This window comes from Trichosurus vulpecula, chromosome 1 (assembly GCF_011100635.1).
Source record: "Trichosurus vulpecula isolate mTriVul1 chromosome 1, mTriVul1.pri, whole genome shotgun sequence".
Classification (NCBI taxonomy): domain Eukaryota; kingdom Metazoa; phylum Chordata; class Mammalia; order Diprotodontia; family Phalangeridae; genus Trichosurus; species Trichosurus vulpecula.
In genome coordinates, this window is record NC_050573.1 from 227,661,265 (window position 1) to 227,684,856 (window position 23,592).

A 23,592-nucleotide genomic window follows, 5' to 3' on the forward strand; every position below is an offset into this window, starting at 1 on the left:
TTTATAATCAAGGACTTCTGAATAGGCCCTGAATTAAATTATCGAAGTTTGCCTTCTTATTGGGTATAATTGTTGGGTCTTGGGTCATTTCCTCTCAAGTCTTCCTTGTTTGACTTAGTATATAGTGTCTATAACACAGTATGGTACAATGGAAAGAGAAATAGATTTGGTGTAGAAAGACCTAAGTTCAAAACATGGTTCTCCTACTTTACACCCTATGTGCCCTCTGAGCTTCATTTCCTAATCTGTAAATGGAGGGGGGTTAGATGAGATGATTTTTAATGTCCCTTCCAACTGTAGTGATTATGTACTGTACTATTATGAATCCTTATATTTACATGTGAATAGAAATGGACATATAACATCAGCCAAAAGTAAAAACCCTTCCCTCTGTTTTCTACCTTCTTTTCCATTATCTTGTCCTAGAAAGAAATCCTTATTGAGATGTCATTTCAGTTTGAGTAGGGTGGATTTGAGTCAAGGTTGGAATGGTTGTTCTGTTTGGGGATGTCTGTAAAGATTCTGAAGATAATACAGCCTTGCAAAAATAAAAGGAAATAAAGATCTTGGAATATGTGTCATTTAATTTAGGGCAGAAATAAAGGTAAAGCTATCATAGAATATTGGAATTACAAGTGACTTGAACAACCAATCTATGCCTGAACATGAATCTCGTTTACAATATACTCTACAGGTGGCCATCCTGCCTTTACTAGGAAACCCCTAGAGGTGGGGGTGGGGGAGGCAGTAAGAAGGGTACCTTCTGAAGAAGCATCTTCTGGAGTGCTCTGATTAGTAGAAGAAGTTTTTCTCTAAACATCCTTATTGAATCATGTCTGTGGTTTAAGTTAAAAAAAGGGATCCTGCGGTAAAGAAATTGCATTTTCAGAAGAGCTTTGTAGTTTGTAATAGTGACAATCCCATTATTTGAAATGCATAAGATTTTATTTTTATAAAAAAAAAATTTAGACTTTCATGATTACCCTTTGTCTTGTTTCACCAGAAAAGGAAAAATAAATCAAGGAGTTTAGTTTTTATTTGTAATGATGATACATCAGCTTCCTAGAGGAAACAGATTGCAAATGCATTTCAAATCCAACCAAGGCTATTTGTTCTTAAATGCCTTATTGTGAATTGAGAATTTTTCTAATTCTGCAGTGTTTATACTTTACCAGATGAAAAAAAATTGTTTTTAAACTGGGACATTAATAAGCCAGGCCTTAAAATGACTAATGGACATTCTGGCCCTGATCAGGATAGTAGCAACTTATAGAGACAATCTTTTTTCTTTGTCTGTGTTATATCTCAGTTTGTCAGTTTTAAAAGTGTTCTTAAATGAAAACCCCTGGGGTTTTTCAGAGAGAAAAACAACTAAATAGTTTGTTTATAAAATTTGTGGGACCTTTGTCCTGCTGAGGAAAGGTCATGGAAACAAATTTTTATGACCTCACAAATTACTAGATAGGTTTATTTGATTTAATCAGCATCCTTAGGGATTCTCTAATTGCATAATAAAGCATTTATTATGGAGGTTATTTTTTTTTCTAACTGTGGTCTGGGTGGCATTAAAACTGTTATTTCTTTGTCATCTTATTCTAAATCAGCAGCTCTGAATGCCGTGCCAAGCTTCCAGCCAGACAGGGTGGTATTCAAAGATTTACTCCCGTGTACAAAAACAGGCATATAAAGAAATACAAGATTTCACTAGAGAGTGTGACCGAGAATTAACTGTAAAATAAGAGGGTTGAACCTGATGCCTCTAAGATCCCTTCCATCTCTCAAACTACCTAGGAAAAGGCATCTATGGTCAGTGGTACTCCTTTTTCGCTGCCAGTTCACTTCTCAATCCTTTTAAACTAACTTCTGAACACACCACTCTTCTCAAATTGCTCTCTCAAAGGTTACCATTTTTTTAATGCTAAATTCTATGTCTGTTCTCAGTCTTCATCCTTAACCTCTCAGCAGCTATTGGCACAATATGCTCTCCTCCCTTGGCTTCTGTAATTATTCACTTCTGATTCTTCTCTTATCCATTCGAGTCTCCTTTCTGAGTCCATCACCTATATCCTATTTTTTAAATTTGCATGCCCCAGAAATCTCTATCTTGGTATCTCTTCTTTCTCCATTTTATCTTGATGATGTCATTTGCTGCCATGGGTTCAACTATCATCTTTGTCTGATGAGAAGACAGAATGGCACAATGGAAAGAAAGCTGACACTGACGTCCCAGGACCTGGGTTCAAATTTCATCTTTGATTCTTACCATCTGTGCTGCTACTATGTGTGTGATCTTGGGCCTCCATTTCCTATCTGTAAAATGAAGATGTTGGAGGAGCTGGCCTTTGAGGTCTCTTTCATGTCTGTATCTGTGATCCTACATATGTACACATGGAGTCCTAATCCCTCTCATGAACACCTTATCCTGTCTTCAACCTAGACATCTCCTGAATTTCACACCCGTCTCACATTTCAATATCCAAGTTGAATCTTACTTACCAATTAACATGATTCTCCTTCAGACTTAGCTGTTATAGTTGGAGGCGTCATCATTCTTCCAGTTTCCCAGGTTCATAACCACTCATTCTAGATCCTTCTCTTTCCATCTCCTCCCTCTAATATCCAGTAAGTTGCTATGTCCTATTGATTTTACTTCCTCAAAATCTCTAACATCCTTGCCCTTCTCTATAAGGCCACCACTCAGACATATCTTTTTGTATGGACAATTACAATAACTTTATTATTGATGACCCTTCTAGTTTCTTCCTTCTCTAATCTATCCTCCAGCTAACAAAATACTCTTCCTAAAGTGTATGGATCTGACCATATTGTTCCTCTGCTTAAAAATGTTTTTGGTTTCTTATTGATTATATGATTAAAAAAAAACTAATTCTAGTTAAAGGCCTTCAACACAGTATCTCTGATCTACCTTTCCAGCCTTATTTCACAGTATTCTCCCTCTATGTTCTAGACAGGCTGAACTACTAACTATTCTCTGAACTTGATGTTCTATTTCCTTCCTCCATGAATTCCCACAAGTCATCCCACATGCCCTGAATGCACTACCTCCTTATCCCCTGCTCTCAGAATGTTTATCTGCCTTCAAGGCTTAGCACTTTCTTCAAACTTCCCTTCAACATGATCTCCTGCATTAAATCCTCTTCTAATTAGTAGTTTTTCTCTAAACATCTTAATTGAATTATGTCAGAGCTTTAAATTTAAAAAATAATAATTCTAGGAATTGCATAGTAAAGAATTTGTACTTTTCAGAAGAGCTTTGTAGGTAGTGTCTGAGATCAGATTTCAACTAAGGAACAATGTTTCTGACCACCAGCTTGACATTCTACCTAGCTACCCTAACTCAGATAATTAGGTACTTAGGTACACAGGTACTTAGGCACTTAAGTACTTAGACAATTAGCTACTAATGCACTTAGGTACTTAGGTAATCATGTACATAGGTAATTAAATATGTATATAAATAGGTCCATAAATATGTACTTAAATATATGCATAAATATGTACCTAAGAACCTATAAGAATAAATATTAGGGGACATTGGCACATTGGTTCTTCAGCACTTAAGTATTTAGGCAGCTAGGTGGCACAGTGAGTAGAGAGCTGAGCCTGGAGTCAAGAAGACTTGAGTTCTAGTTAAGTACTGTGTTTGCCTTAGTTTCCTCATTTGTAAAATGAGGATAATACTAGCACCTACATCCCAGTGTTGTTATGAGGATCAAATTAGATAATAATTATAAAGTGCCTGGCTCATAGTAAGCATTATATTGTTAGTTATCATCATTCTTACTTAAGAACATAGACACAGGTAATTAGATAAGTATGTACTTAGATAATTAGGTACATAGGTCCTTAAATACTTAAGTACTAAGATATATAATTAATTAGTTATTTAAATACTTATGCACCTACATTTAGGTACTTAGGTAATTAGACACTTTAGGACTGAGGCAATTAGGTATACTTAGATTTCTAGTGTTTAGTTTTGTAATAAATTTATTTTCAAATGTCATCCCTCACTCTCATTCTATGAGCAACCCATCTACTTTCTCTACCCCCCATCCCCACCCCAAACTCCACCTCCACAACCCACCCAAGTCCCACCCCACACCCCACCCAAGAGCATACATTTCTCTGATGACTTTCTTTATATCACATCAATGCATGTTCATGTATTAGAATAACAAAGTGAATGTTTTGATGGCAGATTAGTTCAAAGAGCCTTTAAAAAATTGATTAGGCAGGTTTTACTCCCTGAAGTCTCTCAGTTCTCATCTCAAGAGTATCTTAAATATTAGTCTTTCCAATAAAACTAAAAATGTTATGAAAATATGTTGATGTGAGAACATCACCATACAAAAGATATTCTTTTCTGAGGCATCAAAGAGACTTACTTAGAGCTCTGAGTGGTGGTTTCAAACCTAAACCTTAAAAACCTGTCTTGTTAAAGATACTAAGAAAGATTTCTGTTGTTTTTTGATTAAAAACATCTGATGGGTCCTGAATTTAAAAATATCAAGAAAAATATGTATTGTAGGAATGAATATAGGAGTCTTTCTCCATGATGTTCTTCTTACTTTCTAAAGCATAGTGTAGAAATGTCAGTGCCAGAATAGCACAGTGGTAAGAGACAGACGAGTAATGTTATACTATCTATTTATAAGTCCATGTAGTAACAGGCTGATCATGTTGTTAATCAGACAGTACACAGTCATTCGCCTAGAGGCAGATATCACTGAAATAGAAAACAAAGACCATCTCCATAAAGAAAAGGATTTCCTAAACCCTTTGGATTAAGCCCAAATCTCTATCCTAGTCCAGGAATAGAGCAGATAGAACTTCCCACTACTCTGAAGGCAAAACAAGATTTTTACAAAAAATCAAATCAAAGATGATAGGACATAAGATTTTTAAAAATGGATATTTCCAATCAGCACTTTACTGCTTCAGAAACAACTGTATGTAAAGAGGATTAGGTGTTGTTATTAAATAACAAGGGATTTTATTTTTAAATTATTATTATATATTATTATAAATTATAATTAAATAACTTCAATTTTCATGTTTGCTTCATTGGAAAAGGTAAAAAAAAGAATCAAAAATAATCCTAATGAGTTGTATGGTATTTCTGGATTATTTTGAGAAAAAATATACTCCATATCATCCTCCTATTTTTAAACCATCCCTGTTTACCTGCTCATAGAATACTGAATTCTTGATTGCAGTGTTTTCTGCTTTGCATTTAGGCTGGAGGAGAAAAAGCAGATTCTGAAGAAGCCTTGATATATGAAGAGGATTTAGATGCAGGAGATGCTATTGAAGGAGAATTGGAAGAAAGTACAAAATTAAAAATATTGCGTAGGTTTGCCTCACTTGCTTCCAAATTGAAAGAGTTCATTGGCAATATGATCGCCACTGCTGGAAAAGTTGTTGTGACCATCTTACTTGGTTCAACAGGTTGGTGCTTTTTGTAGTTCCTAAAGAGCTCAGTTGGGTTAAGCATGTAGCAAATGACATTGAGGAATAAAAAAAAAATGTTCAAAACAATAGCCACTTGTCAAACTTGTAGAATGGGAAGAGACCTCAGAGACTCCTTCACTTTACAATTGAAGAAACGGAGGCCCAAGAAGGGTAAACGGCTTGCCCGTAGTCACTCAGGGAGTGAGCCTCAACCATAAGTCCCTTGATTCCAGAACCAGTGTTCTTTCTACTTCATTATGCTACTAAATTACTAACAGGAGTTCTCAGAGAGGTGGTTTCATGATCAAATGTTGGGTGAATTTTTTTCCCACTTAAATTCTATTGTATAGTATAGATGTTATTTGATGCTGGAAAAGTGGCGTGGCCCATTGATAAGATTGTTTCTGCCAACCCTCTCCACTTTTGGATTCCTCCTACTACTGTGCTCCTTCCTTGCAGTCTTTTTTTTCTCCTGATAATGCATTATCATTACAGATAATCTATAAATACAGATCTTATGGCATAGGCAATAAAGATATCCACATCTTATTTGTGACCATATTGTCTTAATCCAACTACTAGTCATAGAGTATTCTCCTTCCTAATTTAGTTTGTAACCTCTCCCCAACTCCCCCCCACTCCCACACGCACACTCCTCCCTTAGCATTTTCTTCTCATTTTGGCCGACTGACTTGGGTGCCTAATGATGATAGTTCTGTCTTCTACACCCCTACTCCTTGTGGGCTTGTTAATCAAAGCATTATAGGAGACTGTGTATCTCTGAACCAGGATCACAGGACCATTTTAGATTATGGAAGCTGGAGCTGTATCAACAGTTTTAAAGGAAAAAGTCTGGGAGAGAAGATATTTCAGTTGCCAAAGAGATGCTGCTCAGTAGATGGATTAAAAAATTATCTCAAACTGAACCATTGAGACAGATTCACAACCCCTGTGGTTTAATTATCTTATATCATAATTCTTTTACTGATAACAGAGGTATGACCACATTTTATAAAGTAGGACAAAACTTTGATATGTTATACATTTCCATGACCTGGTGCATTATTATAAAGATTAGTGAAATCGTAGTTCACCCAGAGAATCAATAGCATCTGTGCATTGCAATAGACCAAATTTTTTATGGGACTATCCCCACTTTGAAATAGATATTTTGCTCATTAAAATAGGGAGATGGATTAGGCAAGTAGATTCCCTAGCTGGAAGCCTATGAAAGCTTGGCCATAACACTTCACCACTGCTAACACTTCTCAGAGCATTTTTCCTTTGATTCTCAGAACATAAAGAGATTTCCGTTTTTTGAACAAGTGTTCAGATTAACTTTTGGTTGACCACCAAAGCAACCTATCAAAAGAGAGATAAGGAGGAAGAAATTGCACATTCTCTCCTAAAAAATTGGGATAGGGATGGCTTGTAGGAGAAGGAATGTACATATAAATGCATAAGTCATTTCAATGATGGTAAATGTATCTGTTTACTGTGCTCAGAAATTAGAAGTAAGATTTGTTTGTATGGTTATTTTCTAGCCTTAGTATTTTCAGTATTTCATGTGTGATGCTCAGTAGTTGTAGTTTGTATTAAAAGAATGCTTTTCTAGTTGCATATCAGTATTTTAGAATTCCATTTCTCCCCCCTCAGGTATGATGTTACCATCTTTGACGTCATCAGTATATTTCTTTGTATTTTTGGGACTATGCACATGGTGGTCCTGGTGCCGGACTTTTGACCCACTGATATTCAGCTGTCTTTGTGTTTTGATGGCCATCTTCTCTGCTGGGCACTTGATTGGACTTTATTTATACCAGTTCCAATTTTTTCAGGAAGCAGTTCCACCTGGAGACTATTATGCAAGGTAAGTGTGTGATTAAAATGTAGACTAGTCTTTGTTTTGGGCTGCTAGACACCAAGTTCTTTTATGGTTATGGCTACTCAACTTAGCACCCCTCCCAAAAGGCTGTAAAATAACCAGGTGAATCAACAACAAAAAAAAATCATAAAAAATTAATGTTATATAAAGTAAGGAAAACCAATCCCAACCCCAGTTCTTAAGTTTTTCACCCCTCAGCTGATTTAATCAATGAAGATCTAGATGAACCTTTCCCAATTAAATAGCCAATCGCTATTTTAAGCAAGATAATGCTCCATAGGGATAGGATGCTTTAAGGACACATTTAAATTAAAATGACTCCCTTTGATGTTGTGTACTTAAGTATTATGTATTTTATAAAAGTGACATAAATGAAGATGCTACAATGTGGATATTGCTCCCCTTTTTTGATTATACATTACTCATTTCTCTTTTAGACATTCAATTTCTGGTTTTGAAATGTGTTGAAAGAATTGAGTTTCTCAGAGCTTACACTTTTAGGAGATGATATACTGTCACTGGAAATGTAAATATTGCCATAAAAGGCAGGGTGTGGGGGTGGGGGGCTGGGGAGGGGTGGTTTTTTATTGTTGTTTGTTTTATAGTAAAGGATCTTTTGTGCCACCTAGAGGCAGTTTGTTGGCAAAACAGAGAAAGGACACCAACTTATTGTGTCCATGGTTAAAAAAAAAACAAAAACAACTTAATACTTATATGACTTAATTCTAACTTTTGATACCGAACTTTAAATTCATGACAATTTAAGTAAATTAAGTAAGAAGAGATCCCTAACAAGCTTTTAGGTAACTACTAAGTAAAGATTTCAAAGTCAGTTTCTTTTTTTAGTGTTAAGATTAAATTTAAAAGAATAAATCTAATATAAAATTGCATTTACTTAAGTTTTCCCACCATGCAAATGTATTGATGTTGGGAGCATTTTTATATTTTAAGCTTTGAGAATTTCATCTACAAGACAATAATTTGTTTCTGATATACCATAAAACTTAATTGGATCATACTATGTGAATTCTGGTGTCAAAGATAAGTGTAAGCTAAAGACTAGCAAAAAATAATCTTAAGGATTTGTTTGGTTTTTTCTTTTGTTTTTGTTTTTTACTTTAACAGAGAATCTTAAAATTGAAAAGAACCTTATTCAATGTCCTAGCCAGGAACATCTGCATTAAACCCAGTTCAGGCTCAGTTCTTACCTTATTCCTATATATAAATAGTAGCCACACAGAGATAGAATTCTTCTTGAAGAAGGAATATAGGCATAATAAAATAAAAGCCAGAGAACAGTGCAAGGAGAGCTAATACTGAACTGCAACTGCTTTTGGTCAAGCAAGGTAGGGATAAATCAGTGGAGAGGGTGGCAAACAAAAGAAGCAAGTCACATGTTGTGAAACAATGTCTAACATGGGAATTTGAGAAGTAGGGTAGGAAGTTGTGTGGATAAACCTGTTCTGGTTGTTTAGTTTTACATGCACCACCTTGATAGGCAAACAAGATATCATTCTGCCAATAAAGGTTCAAATACAATTTAATTTTTCAAAGTCAAGGTTTGATGTACTATTTTATTATACAGGATGTCCCAAAAGTCTTAGTGTAATTTTAAGCTTCAGTAATGTTAAGTGTATAAAAGCTACAAACTTATAAAAATGCCATTTGGAGATTTAATTATTTATATTTATTGTATATTCATTTGCTTTTGCCAATTTTGAAGAATAAATTTTTAATTTTAATTTTAATATAGTGGATCGTTCCGTCATGTATTATATTACAAAAGTTTCTGTATGACACTTCCTCAGGCTGCGTCTTGGCTACCTCAGTCATATCTATCTCCTTTAGGATTTTTCTGGTGGAGGCATGTCAAAACTATCCTGTATGTATCAAAACCTCATTGTTCAGGCTGAGTCCAAAAATTGACTAGAATGATGTATAGCACAAAATTGAAGTTATATTGGATTTTAATAAGAAACATTAGTATTTTAACATTTTAAATAATTAACTTTTTGAATGTTTTTTTTTTGGCATTTTTTGTTGTTCAGTCATGTCTAACTCATCATGACCCCATTTGAGTTTTCTCAGAGTGGTTTGCCATTTCTTTCTCCAGCTCATTTTACAGATGAGTAAACTAAGGCAAACAGGGTTAAATGACTTTCCCAGGGTCACACAGCTAGTAAGTGTCTGAGGCCAGATTTCTGAGGAGCATGAGTCTTCCTGACTTCAGGCCCTGCATTCTGTCTCCTGTACCATTTAGTTGCCCCTTTTTAACATCATTCTTTTGAAGTTTTATAAACTTGAAACTACACTAAGACTTTTAAGATATCCTATACTCTTTTCTATGTCCTAACTGACCTTGTCAAGGATGTAACTACTTTCCAACTCTAGAGTTGAAATAGATGTCTATGTAGATTAAGGAAAAAAAGTTGAAAGGAAAGAAAATAGGCAGAATTCTATAGTTTCTACTATTTAAATCTGTGTCAATTAAAAGCAAGTGAGTAACCAGCAAGCATTTATTAGCACCTAATATGTTCCAGGTACTATGACAGGTGCTGGGGATACAAATACAAAACTGAAACAGTTCCTTGCCCTCAGGGAGCTTACATTCTATGCAAGATATAAAATTGTAAGGAAATAGAAGATACATACAAAAGATATATAAATAAATTTGGTAGGGAAGGGCACTACCAACTAGGAGAATCAGGAAAGACCTTTAATTACCATTACCCCTTACTGCCTTTCCTCCAAAGCTTATCTTGTATGTAAGTATGTACACACACACACATACACACATACACACACACATACACACATACACACGTATTTTGTATACTTACATATATAGTTAGGTGGTAGAGTGGATAGATTTCCAGGCCTGGAGTCAGGAAAACCTGAGTTCAAACCCAGTCTCAGACATTCACTATCTGAGTTACTCTAGGCAAGTCCCTTAATCCTGTTTGCCTCAGTTTCTTCTTCTGTAAAATAAGCTGGAGAAGGAAATGGCAAATCACTCCAGTATATTTGCCAAGAAAACTCCAAAAAGGGTTACAAAAAGTTGGACAAGACTGAAAATGACTAAATGATAACAACAATGACAAAATGTACATATGTATTGTTTCTCTTCACAGGATGTAAGCTCCTTGAGGACAGGTGCTATTTAATTCGATGTCTTTATATGCCTATAACCTTGCAGAGTTCTTTGCATAGTGTAGGTGCTTAATAAATTCTTGTTGAATGATTTATTGAAGTCAGTATCACTAAAGCTGAGCCTTAAAGAGAGCAAGGTAGTGGTTTCAAGAAGTAAAGATCAAAAGGGAGAACATTCCACAGAGAGAGTCTATGGGAATGCATGGAGGCAAGAAATTGAATGTCATGTGATTACAGCAGCAAGTTGGCTCTGTTGGCTGGATTATGAAATAGGTGAGGAGGGAAAGTAATGGGTAATCATCCTAGAAAATTTCAACACTTTACAAAAGACAGTGGAAAAAATGTGGAGCAAGGTGATGACTTTCTCTGTGTATTATCTGCTACTTGGTAATTTTAGTTCCCAATGGTGAGTACTGAGCTATGGTAACTCCTATGTTGTATGACTTCTAGGTAACCTACTCCTAGTTCAAAAGGAATCCACTCAATCTTGCACATACCATTAGACATTGCCTCATTTTCCTTTGCAGGATCCAGACTGAGAAAATGAACACACTTTTGCAGTGTGGCCTGGCCTGGCCTGGCCTTGCCTGGGATTGATTTGGTATGCCTGTCTTGCATTAGGGTGTTCTGAGCTCTAATAAATAGAAACACACAAGAAAGACTAAACTTTTAAAAATCAAGACTGGTTGGCAAAAATTTCACATGAAAGCCATCCAGTGTGGAGAGAAGCATACAGAATGCATATCACTTTAATTTTAAGGGACTATAAACTAACCCACCAAAAGAACATTTTCATTTGACTTTATTGATAAAAGTTAAAGGAAAAATGCCCTTTACCTTTCAGATTACCTTCCATCTACCCTGTAACTATCCTGTATGTTCCTAGTTGTTTTCATGTTTTTTCACTAAACTATATACTACTTGAAGGCAGGACTCATTTCTTTTTCTTTGTATCTTTGGTAATTAGAATAATGCCTAGCACCTCTAAGTAGTTACTAAATACCTAATTACTATCTATTTGCATTTATTTAGTGGAGTTGATCAGTGTGAGTGGTATTGTTTCATTTTCCAAATTATTTATAATATATTTCATTAGTGTTCCTTTAAACAAGTTAAAGTTAAATCAAGTACATATATCCTTTAGAAAATTTGAGTTTAATATTAAATGAATTGATTTGCCTCATGGCATTCTGTAATGATATTACTTTCTGATTTTAATAAGGCAAGCACAACATGACCATTAAAAGAAGGGAGAAGGAGGGAAGGAAGGAAGGAAGGAAGGAAGGAAGGAAGGAAGGAAGGAAGGAAGGAAGGAAGGAAGGAAGGAAGGAAGGAAGGAAGGGAAGGAGAGAAAACCACCCAAATAGAATAAAACCTTTAGAAGTTACAATCATAGAGTAATACAATGTTAGAGCTGGAAATTACTAGAGATAATGTAATCTAACTCCATCATTTAAAGAAATGTAGTCCCACAAAGGTTAAGTGATGCTAAAGCCTGTGCAGTTAATAGCAGAGCCAGGAATAGAATCCGATTCTGGCTAAAAATGGCCAGTTGTTGTGGGCCGGACAGCTCCCTTGTAATTAATGAAAACACTTGCCATGAAGGGAGAAGAACCCTTTCTAACAAAGAACCTCATTTAAGTACTTCCACTCATCAGCTTTACAAAATAAATGAAAACAGCAGACAATATTTCTTTCACTTTTGAGAATCTCTCAAATAAAAAGTGGTTTGCTTGTTGTTGTTGTTTTTGGTGGCTCCGCATATTTCCTTTAGCACTTTTTAAGAGACTAAATTCCAAGCCAGGTAATGGTGGTTACTTCCCTTCAATTGGCCTGACTTACATTTATTGCAGTTGTATATGTGGGAGGGAGGGAGGGAGGGAGGGGAAAGGGTTTCCTCAGTACAACAGATTTATCTCCACAGAGTTCATTGCATTACTGGACATCCATCTTTTTATATCTCTGTATCTTGCAGAGTATAAGCCAGCCAAAGGGCCCCAAGTCTTTTTGTTACATTTTTGTTCAAATGTTTACTTTTTGTTATATTTCAACTTTCTGTTCAAATGCTTTCAACATTTACACATTTCATTGAGTCATTTTGTATTATAGACTAATGTACCTGTTTCTAACAGCCCTAATAAAATTTCACTTGACTTTCTTCTCTTACTCTGATTAATGGTCTTGCTATTTCTACACTTGTAATTGTAAAAAAATTATATTCAAGCCTTTCCCTGTTATTTCAGAGCTCTAATCCCTAGATATATGCACATTTATATTATTTAGATATCATATATACATAAAGAAAGCAATAGGATATTTTCTACAGTAGTATATCAATTAAGTGGGACAATGTAAAATAATTAAGTGTATTGACAGACAATGGAAAATACAATGTAAAATAAGGGAAATTTATGGACACAATAAATCTTATAACTTTTTACATCTTTAAAACACATTGAATATGGAATGTATCTTTTTTACTGTAGTCACTTGTTTTATATAATTTGTCATTGATTTAACAAGATTTTAAGATCTATTCTTTGATTCTTCATCCTCAAACTACGCTTTTATCATAGTGGATTTTAAATATGTCTTTTTATAAGACTAGTTTTGATAATGGCCCATAGGTTTTCAATGGAGCTTAGTACCCAGGCCACTGAAGCATGTTTATTTCCACCTCTAGTATAAATTTCCTAACCTTTCATAACATGGTTAAGGTCATAGTATATTATTCCATCTCTATTTGGAAATTTTTCTAATTTGGAGCAATTCTGCTTCTCAATAAACACATCAGTGCATTTTTCAGAGTCTGAAATTTCTTTGGGGGAGGAGGGCAGAATTTCCAGGCTCCCTAGAAGTAAAAAAATCCTCAAAACATTTTTTAGCAGATACTTTATAAACATCTGAAGGTGCTCAAAACTTACAGTGTTTTCTGGACATCTTCTGATAATGGTTTTTGTATAGTCTTAATGAATAAGTGAATTTCATTAGTAAAATTATTACCTTTTCCTTCTTCAATACTCTAATCTTTGTATTGTCTTGCCAGAGCCATGTATTTTTTTTTCTTAGCATTGATTAGGAGCTGTTATTTCCGGCCTTTTTACTGTTTTTTCAATTTCAAAAAGCCTGTGCCACACAGTAGAGGAATTAAAAGCAACCCTTGGAGTTTTTAGGTTCCCCTAAAGGTCTTCACTTGTTTTATGAGGATTAATTTGGTTATATTGCAGCAGGTTTGTTAGTTCCTGGCATAGTTAGTCTACCTCTGACAGCACTTTCCTTTGCATTTCGGTGGAGCTGATCCTGTCTCATTGTGAGCTTGAATGATCCTTGAAAACACTTGCATTCCCCACACCACAGCCCCTGCAATGTCTCTAACAGTTATTAAAGTATGCCTTTTAAGAGCTACAAATTTTGTTTGTTTCCCTGGAGTAATGCCCATTCTTTAAGGCCACAGAATTAAAAACACATCAAAAGAGACCAAGGAAACTTGTGGGTACTGTATGAAATCTAACTGTCAACTGACAGAAAAAGAACTTAAGGTGGGAAAACCAACTCAACCCAATTTCTCTTGTCAAGATCAGATGTTCGGAGTCAGCCTAGTGTCAAGTATATGTATGTGACCATTACAGTCACAAAATGAAACCATATAAAATTATTGTTTGACCCAACTAATTTGAACAAATCTTAGGCCTTGATTCATGTCAAAGAGGCCAATATCACTTGAAATAAGACTAAACTCCTCGATGTATATTATGAATTCACCACAGAGTATGAGGCTTTTCTGCCTCAGGTAGTTGCCAGTCAGCACAAGGCCTTGCAGAATGTTTCTTTCCCCTCTCACTTATCACAGAGTATGAAAGATTCCTAGCAGAATAGAAGAAAGTAATGAAGGAAGGAAGGAAGGAAGACAGAATAAGAAACCAAGGAGAGAGCAGAGAACAAATACAGTATCAAGAAACAATAACAGACCCATGGACTTCTAATTTTAGAATTAGGAGTAACCCTAGGAAACTATGGCCCAGAGAGGTATTAAATGACTTGGTGGTGCCAGGGTTGAGACTAGAATCAGGGTTTCCTGATAACCAGTCCATTGTTCTTTCTGCCTCCTGCTTATCTTCCCTCTAAACATGTCAGACACTTGATACATGGTAAATAAAAAGACTTATTTTTTTTAAAAGCAGATAATAGGAAAATTTGATTTTCTTATTATGCCAATTTTCTTATTAATATGCCAAATGCTAGGACTGTTTTAATAGTGTGCCTGATAGTACAGGTAAATAATACATTGTAACAAAACTTGGAAATAAAATCATTTGAGGGAGTAATCTATCACATTTCTTTGATCTGATGTCATGCTTTGTATTTAAAGAGGGGATTTTACTTTTTCCAGAAATTTTAGTTCAGGAACAAGTGTCAATAAAAGCAAACTTGAGCCTTTCTATTAGAAGTAACGTAAACATAATTGCTTGCGTAATTATATATAGTAATAGCAGTAATAATAAATGGCAGCCCATTTTTTTTGTTTGGCTTAATTTTAATCAGTTGTTTGTTTTAACATTTAACAAAATCCATCTTTAAACTCCCGTTTCAAAAATTGGGCTTTTCTTACTTGAAATGCTATATCTCCTTCCTTTTCTTATTATCACCCTTTCACACTCCCATAGCTTGAGTTCCTCAAGTATTTTTGTCAGTGCATGAGTAAAAACAAGTCTGGCCCTATGGAATGTGGGAGACATAGTCATAGCCTTCTATAGGGCAATTACTCTATATGCCTCATATTTTTCACCCTCCAGTGTAGCAAGTAGTTCTTGGGAGATGCCTTACAACCCTTGTGTATTCCAATCATAGGAATGGAGTGCGACATCCTACAAATGTTCTTTAATCCAGTTGATGATCCCAAAATGTATGGGGGTGTGGTAGGTCTGTTTTATATGGGTGTGGCATAATCCATTTTCTCACAAGTGTTCAAAATCATTGTTCTTAGTAAATTTACCACAAACTATATCTGATAGCTTCCTTTTAAATTAAGAAATGGTACACTTAGGATTGCCTGACCTAGTAGATTTGCCATGAGATTTATGGTAGCAGTGAAAATGGAGAAGACTCCCAGTTGTTTCCATATGACAAGATCACAGTCTATGCCATACCATTGCATTCCAACAAGACCTTTTAAGAAAATTACTTTAGAAAAGAGCTATTTAACTATTAAAATTTTGATTTAAAAGGATGGTCTCTGAAATATAAGTTTAGATCTTTAGGCATGGTCTTAATTTCAGAAGATGGCAGTAAGATCTCATTAGTTTTCCAGTGAATAATTGTAGATAAGCCAATTTGGCAAATTTATAAGCTACTTTAGAAATAAAAATAATGAAAAGTATTGCCTAGTTTCAGTCCACAGCACATGTTCAAAAGGCTAATGCCAAAAGTGAGATAGTGATAACAAACCTTGTTTCTTTCTCTTCATCTAGACCCCAATACTAGTGAACGAATCCAGGCTCCTCTACTTCTACAAATGGCACCCTAATAAAATCTAATGCCCCTGGAGGTACTCTGACTTTTTATGCCAAGGATGGGGGAAAAGTCTGGCATATGAATTCCTAGTGACTAGCTTAGGTATCCTTATGTGATCATTTACTTAGCATCCAAAATATATGTTTTAACATACGTTGGAGTGGTTGCAATGGGTGGTTCAATTACAACTCTCCCCACCTGCCTCAAGTGATTCTCAGTACTGCTCTGCAACTCTGCAACAATGATTTTTGAATAGCAAGAAAGTATGTCACGTACTTCTAAAGGCAAACAATACATCATGAATAGAAGGCATTCAGTTGTCAAACTATCACATCATTACTGAGAAGTAGAGTGAGGTTATTATTTTAATGGCAAGGTTTTTTTTTTTTGCCAAGATCACATAAGCTTGGTATGATGAGCTCACTTTTTTATCCATTGGTAAAGAAAAAATAGTTAGGGGTGGGGGGGTAAGTAGTGTTCAGGGAATGGATCTTGCCAGAGAAAGAATAAAATATTCCACACCTGACATTCATATGCATTCGTATAATTGGTTATATTCATCCCAAGCCAGTATCCTAATAGTATATCAGGGATAACACTCCTAGACTCTCCATAGCATTCTGGGGCTGTGTTTACACAATGCTGAGCAATTAAATGACCAGGGGAAAAAGTGGGCACACATCCAGATATTCTGTTGATGGGATTGCAAACATCTGAATGATTAGAATTATTTTAGGGAAATTATAAGAATTCTTAATTCTAATTTAATATTATTATCATTATTATTAACACTTTTGATTTGAAATAGTGGCCATTTTATTTTTTTATAGTGGCCATTTTATATGAGCTTTACTAATGAAAACATCTTTATGTTTGCATAAAGAAGTGTTAGAAAGATTGATTCTCTACAGGAACTGAGCCTAAATTCAGCTCCAGAAAAGGCACTTGGGAAATATTAACCTCAACGTTTAATAGAGAGTCAAGTAGCTTGTCACTGTTTAAAACAATTCATTGATACCTATATGGTATCTTTTGTATTTGCTAGCATAACAGTTTCCTTCAAGACATTGCTTAGGTAGCAAGGGCTTTTCTGGATCCCCCGGTCGTTAAGTCTCTCTATCTCATGAAATTTCTGTGCTTTGTGTATATGCTCTTAATTGACTTTTCTGTACACATTTCATACCCTTTTTCACTACAGCATAAGCTCCTTGTGCACAAGGATTATTTTGTTTTATCTCTGTGCCCCAGGGCCTAGGATGGTACTGGGCACATAATATTTTAATAAGTAGTTGGTATTATTGAACTGAACCAAAATGAATGCTAGAGCTTCTAGAAACTTTGAAGATTTGCTGCCAAATTTGACAAAATTACTTCAATCTTTTATCTTTCCCACCCCAGTTTCCTACACAATGACAAAAGCACTATTAAGTTGTCCTAGTTCACTATCAAGAAGCTTATTTGACAAGATCCTGTCTTCAAAAACAGAGGAACTTCCTCTGTGAGCTGAGAAGCTGACCTGTATCACTTGTTAGAGTGTTAATACATGTGGCTTGTTGGAGATCACAATTGAGAGGTGTAACCAACCCTTCTAACAAAAGCAGCCTCATGAATTTCTCACCCTCATATAAAAAGAAAAGAATAAAGTTGGGATAACATAGATACAGGATTTTCTTCAAAGTATTTTAGTGTGAATTTTATTTGATTATTCCATAATTGAGATTTAAGGTTTTAAGAACAGACTTTATGAATTGTTACAGTGTCTTTTTGGATGCATCCTCTTTTTCGTGGTAACAAGCCTTAGGGCTGCAGCTACATTGTCTCAATCTATTATCTCGTATATTGTGTGGAAAAAATACAGTTGGGCTTTTCTGTAATTTTTTAAAAAATAATATTTGTTTTTAGTTTTTAACATTCACATCTATAAAAGTTTGAGTTCTACCCTTTCCCCTCCCTCCCCTCTTCATGCAATCTGATATGGGCTACACATATACAATCGTATTAAACATATTTTCACATTAGTCATGTTGGAAGGAAGAATTAGAACCAAAGGGAAAAACTATGAGAAAGAAAAAAAGAGAGAGAAAATAGCATGCTTCAATCTGCATTCAGACTCCATAGTTCTTTCCCTGGATGTGGATAACTAAATGAGTAATTTTTAAGGAAAATCCAAAAGATTCTAAATGAGGTGAGGCAACAGCGAGGGAGGCAGTTGTGATGTCCTATAATATCACTTGATCAGAAAACCTTGCTCCACTTTCAGCTCTACCATTTGCAATCAATTTGATTCTGGACAAGTCAATGTCAAAGCGTTTACATCTCGTTGTTGTTGAGTCATTTTCAGGCATGTCTGACTTCATGACCCCATTATGGGGTTTTCTTGGCAGAGGTACAGGAGTGGTTTGCCATTTCCTTCTGCAGATGAGAAAACTGAGGCAAACAGGGTTAAGTGACTTGCCCAGAGTCACATATCTAGTAATTATCTGAGGCCAGATTTGAACTCATGAATCTAAGTACTCCTGATTTCAAGATCAGTGCTCTATCTGGTATGCCACCTAGTTGTCCTTACATCTCATAGGATGAGATGAGAACTGTAATAGACTTTAAAAGTCAGCTAGACTAGACTCCTAATTTTACAGATGAAGAAACTAAGGCCCCCAAGAGGATAAATGACTTGCCCAAGGTCATACACATACAAAATATCAGCACTGGGATTTAAACCTTGGTTCTCTCACTCCAAAGTCAGTGCTCATTCCACTTGAGCTTTAATTTCCTCATCTGCAAAATGAGGTATGCTAGATGATCTATACATAATATCTCTTTTAGTTCTAAAATCTTACGATCCTATGATAAAACTGGAAAGTGGGAAAAGTACTTTTAACAGTAAATAGACATGTACATATGTAAAATGATTCTATCCATATTTCTTTCTGTGTCTAAGGGTAGCCATGAGGGAGAGGAAAAAAAGAAATTCACATAATAATTTTGTTGTGTATTTTCATGGAATAGTAAGATGTGCATAATAGAGTTGCAGTTTCACTAGCAATCATCTTTTGCATTATTATGGGAATGCTTGTTTTATTCCATAAATTTGAAATATATTTTTAAAAAGAGTAATAGTAAAATACCAGGAAGAGAAAGAGGTAAGAATCCAGAAACTGTGGCACTGACAGCTAGGGTACTAAGTAAGTGTGATGTATGGTAACACAAAATAAACCATTAGAGGAAAAAAAGGCAAAAAGAATTATTTTTAGGCAAAAAATAAATTTAGATCTTTCTGTGGAAGATAAGAGAGAAAACCAAACTTCACAAATTTTATCTCTATTCCCAAGGCCAAGAGAGATTTGGGCATGCAAGTAGTACAGGGGTTTTGAACTTCGATTCAATTTAAAAGGTGTCAGGTGTATTTGATTTAAACAAATGTGCAGTATAGCTTGGAAAGATTCCCACACAAACAAAAGGAATACCATCCATGTTTGCAGGTGCATCACACAACTCTGTGTGTGTATGTGTGTGTGTGTGTGTGCATGCATGTGTGTTATGAATATGTAGGGAAAGAAGTTTGAATTTAAGTCAATTCACTGTGTGATTCTTTCTATGTATGAACTGTGAAAGATTAATCAAGGGTCGGGAACCTGTAGCCTCAAGGCCACATGTGGCTCTCCAGGTTCTCAGGTGCAGCCCATTGACTGAATCCAAACTTCACAGAACAGATTCCACCTAATAAAAGGATTTGTTCTGTAAAACTTGGACTCAGTCAAAAGTCTGCACCCAAGGACCTAGAAGGCTACATGTGGCTTGGAGACCCCAGGTTCCCCACCCCCGGACTGTTTTATAAACCTTTTTTATGGATTCTCTAAAAATATTTTCTAAGGTACAAATTCCTTAGCCATTGGAAATTTCAGTTCACTTTGAGGTGGCATGTTATAGTGCAAAAGATTTTGTATGTTAATAAAAAGAGGTACCTAAAAGTTTTCATCTGCATTTACACTTGAGTCTGTAGAGCTCAATATTCCTCTCTGATGGTTCCATAAAAGGATGTGGTTATAGGAGGCACAGTTGGTTTTCTTCTGCCACATCAGTCTCACAGGATTTAGGAATATCTCCCTGACACTTTCCTAGCTTCCATTATAATTTATTATGAGTTACTAGTCTATGAATTTATCTAAAATCTTCTCAAACCTTTATGTATTTTCAATTAGAACTACCTAAGTTTTCTTTTCACTATGCAAACTTGAGACAAAATGGTCCAGTGCATGAGTTTTGGAATCAGCAGGTCACTTAACCTGTCTGGCCTCAATTTTTTCATCTCTAAAATTAGGGGGTTAGACTTGATGACCTGAAAGATCCTTTTTAGCTCCAAGTCTATGACCCTATGAAAATTGTAATTTTTCTTTACCTTTAACTACTTTTCTCAAATTATAAAATATTCTCTATTTCTACTATTTTTGGATTTAATGAATCAGTTCACACTCCCTCTTACCATCACCTTCTTGATTTAATGGATTTTGGTAAAATGTGTCTCTTATTCAGCTTGTTTTTCATTATTTCTTACTATGTTTTGATCTAGTATTTTATGGATACTAGTTCATATTTTCTTTTTTTCCATATGTTATTCCAGGTATAAATGTATCATTTTGAGATGTAATATTTTCTGCTCTACTTCCAATAGCTTTTTAGCATCCTTTTTGACAGTAGCATTGCATTGGGCTTATGTTTCCAGACAGATGATTACCCCTTTTTGAAGTCATAATTGATAGGCCTTAGCCTATCATTTTATAAATATAGTTTGGATTGTTAAGTTTCTCCCCTAAATGCATTTATTACTGAATTCTTCCTATTATAATAACTAGAGTTCACTTGGCTACTCCATTTCCATGGTTAATTTGACATGTAGTCATTTTTTCCAGACACCATCTTAGGAAGGAGTGTAAGGGAAAGCCTCTCCTCATTTTAGTTTATTCTCCACTCATCTGTCAGATAAATCTTCCTAAAATCTTACCATTTCCACCCCACCCCACCCCCAACTCAATAAACTCAAGTGGGTCCTTATCACCTCTAGGATTAAATATAAAATTCCTTCACCTCCTGTCCTCCTTACCTTATTCCTCCCACACATTCTGTGAGCCAGACACTGACCTCTTTTTTGTCCTTTGCACAAGACACATCATCTCCAGACTCTAGGTAGTTTCGCTGGCTCTTCCACATGCCTGGAAGACTCTGCTTCTTGGCTTCCCTGGTTCCCTCAAGTTCCACTTAAAATCCCATTTTCTAGGAGAAATCTTTCCCAAACTCCTTTAATGTTAGTACCTTGTCTCCACTGATTATCTCCGATTCAGCCTGTATATAGCTTGTTTGTGTGGAGTTGTTTTTTTTTTAACCAAGTTTTCTCCCTCATTAGACTGTGAGCTCCTTGAGAGTAGGGACTATCTTTTACCTTTCTTTCTATCCTCTGCTTTTAGCACAGGGCCTGGGACACAGCAAGGGCTTAAAATGCTTTTTGAGTGAATGATTATTGAAAGCTATACCAGTATGCTCCTATATTGTACTGCGTATAAGTGCTTTGATTGATTCAAAGAACAGGTCCTGAATTTCATACCTCTGCCTTCTTTAGGATGACACATACCCATAAAAAAGTTAAAAGAGAGCATTATAAAGAGCATATAATTAGGGGGAGGTGGGGCAGTATAACATATTTTAAAAAATACTAGAGGTGTCATTGGAGGACCTGAGTTCAAGTCCAGGCTCTGTCAATTTATAGCCATTTGACCTCTGGCCAGTCACTTAAGCTCTCTGAGCCTCTGTTTCCTCATCTGTGCAATGGTAATAGTATTTGGCCCTAACTGCCATAAAAGATTGCTGTGAGGAAAGCCCTTCATGAATTGTAAAGCTATGTGTTCATTTTTTGGTACCTTCTCAGCTTGATTTAGACTCTGGGAGCATCGTGCTACCTCCAGGATAAGCTCATCACCAGAAATCTCATCCTCATGGAGATGGTTTGAGCTTTGATTCTCAGCACCTTCAGTTGCCTCTTCCTTCTGATTGCAGGGCTGAACCAAAAGAATCCCCCAAAGTCTCTTTCTGCATCCCCTCCCCACAACCCTTTAGGAGGGGCTCAGAATTTTCTAGCCACCTGTATCTTCATTTCCCATCAGTCACTTTCTTGTTTTGGGCTCTATAAAACATCATGCTGCAGCACTAACCTCTGTTAGTAACCACGCCCCCTTTTCAGCTTCCTTTTGTGTATTGTCTCCCCGTCCCTGTTAGATTGGAAGCACTTAGAGCACACAGATTGTCTTTCTTTTTTTCATTTGTATCCCCAGAGCTTAAGTTCTTAATAAGTGTTTATTGGTTATTGACTATAGTGAATCTTTATGATTATTATTAAGTGCTGTTAACTCTGACAACAGAACCACAGAGGTTATGCACTAACTGTTAACTCTGAAAATACCAAAGAGCCTGGGCCTGGGCCCGGTGATTGTACACCAACTGTTAATTCTGAAAAATAAAACAAATTACCAAAGAGCCACAGAGATTATACGCCAATTGTTAACTCTGAAAAATAAAGTAAAATAAAACCAAAGAGCTCACGGAGGTTTAGGTAAAAAACCTTCTTTATTCCACTGGGGGAGGGAAACTAGAAATGTGTGCCAGGGTCTCTTGAAGATCTAGGAGACCCAAGGCAGTGAGGCTAAACCTTGATACATACAGTTGTGGCTAGACAAAGAACCAAGCAGTGAGGTAAAACAGCAACAATGAGGCAAGTTTGCCTTGTGACAAAAAGTCTATTCATAGCAGGGCTTGATGCGGTTCCTGCAGGTGCTTGTCCAAGCTCAGGGACCACCTGGGGCTGGTTTGAGCCAATTCAGTGATTTAGCTACAGCAGAGTTCATCCAGAGGGTGAGAGCAAAGGGTTGTTATTATGCCAAGCTCAGGGTGCAGCTTGCTTGTTGGGCCATAACTCTGGAAAACAAGACATCTCCTAATAGTAGGAAAAGAGAGGAGTGAAAAGAGAGAAGTGGTCCTGGGGGTCCTGGCACTGCCAAAATGAAGTACGCAAACAATTAATGCCAGAAAATTCAGAGGAGGAAGAAGTCAGCGTGAATTAGAGTGGTCAAAGAAAGCTTTATGGAAGAAGTTGAGGTAGATCCAGATGAATGGATAAGATTTCACAGAATGTCAGAATTGGAAAGGTCCTCTGAAATCATATGATCATAGATTGTAGATCTGCTAGGAGCCTCAGAGGTCATCTAGATCCAGCTCCTTATTTTGCATATGAGGAAACTGAAGCACAGAGAGGAGCACCCGCTCTACATCTGTGGCATTTTATTGTTGCCTGCCTTCCATAAACTGGTGATCATTTAAATGTCAGATTCGGGGGGAAACCAGGCTAATCCACATGGTAACATTAACAAGGTTCTTGTGTCTTCAAAATAAAATGGATTTGTAGTTCACACCTATAATTCCTTAGCAAATTTCCTTTCAACTAAACCTTTGAAATTTGTTCAGAGAGTTTCCCTCTCTATCCTCTTATCCTTCCTCTTCTACTCACAGTAGCCATATGTTAGCCAAAT

At 36.0% G+C, this 23,592-nt stretch overlaps 1 protein-coding gene across 2 annotated transcripts in view; it reads left to right on the forward strand.

Annotated features, from left to right (window-relative positions):
* PIEZO2 (piezo type mechanosensitive ion channel component 2) overlaps window positions 1-23,592 on the forward strand; it is a 539,671-nt gene that overhangs the window by 346,025 nt on the left and 170,054 nt on the right. For both annotated transcript variants that reach the window (XM_036741022.1, XM_036741023.1), the window contains exons 6-7: window positions 5,262-5,472; window positions 7,132-7,345. In XM_036741022.1, coding sequence (XP_036596917.1) covers window positions 5,262-5,472; window positions 7,132-7,345 — 425 coding nt within the window. The remainder of the gene's footprint in view (window positions 1-5,261; window positions 5,473-7,131; window positions 7,346-23,592) is intronic.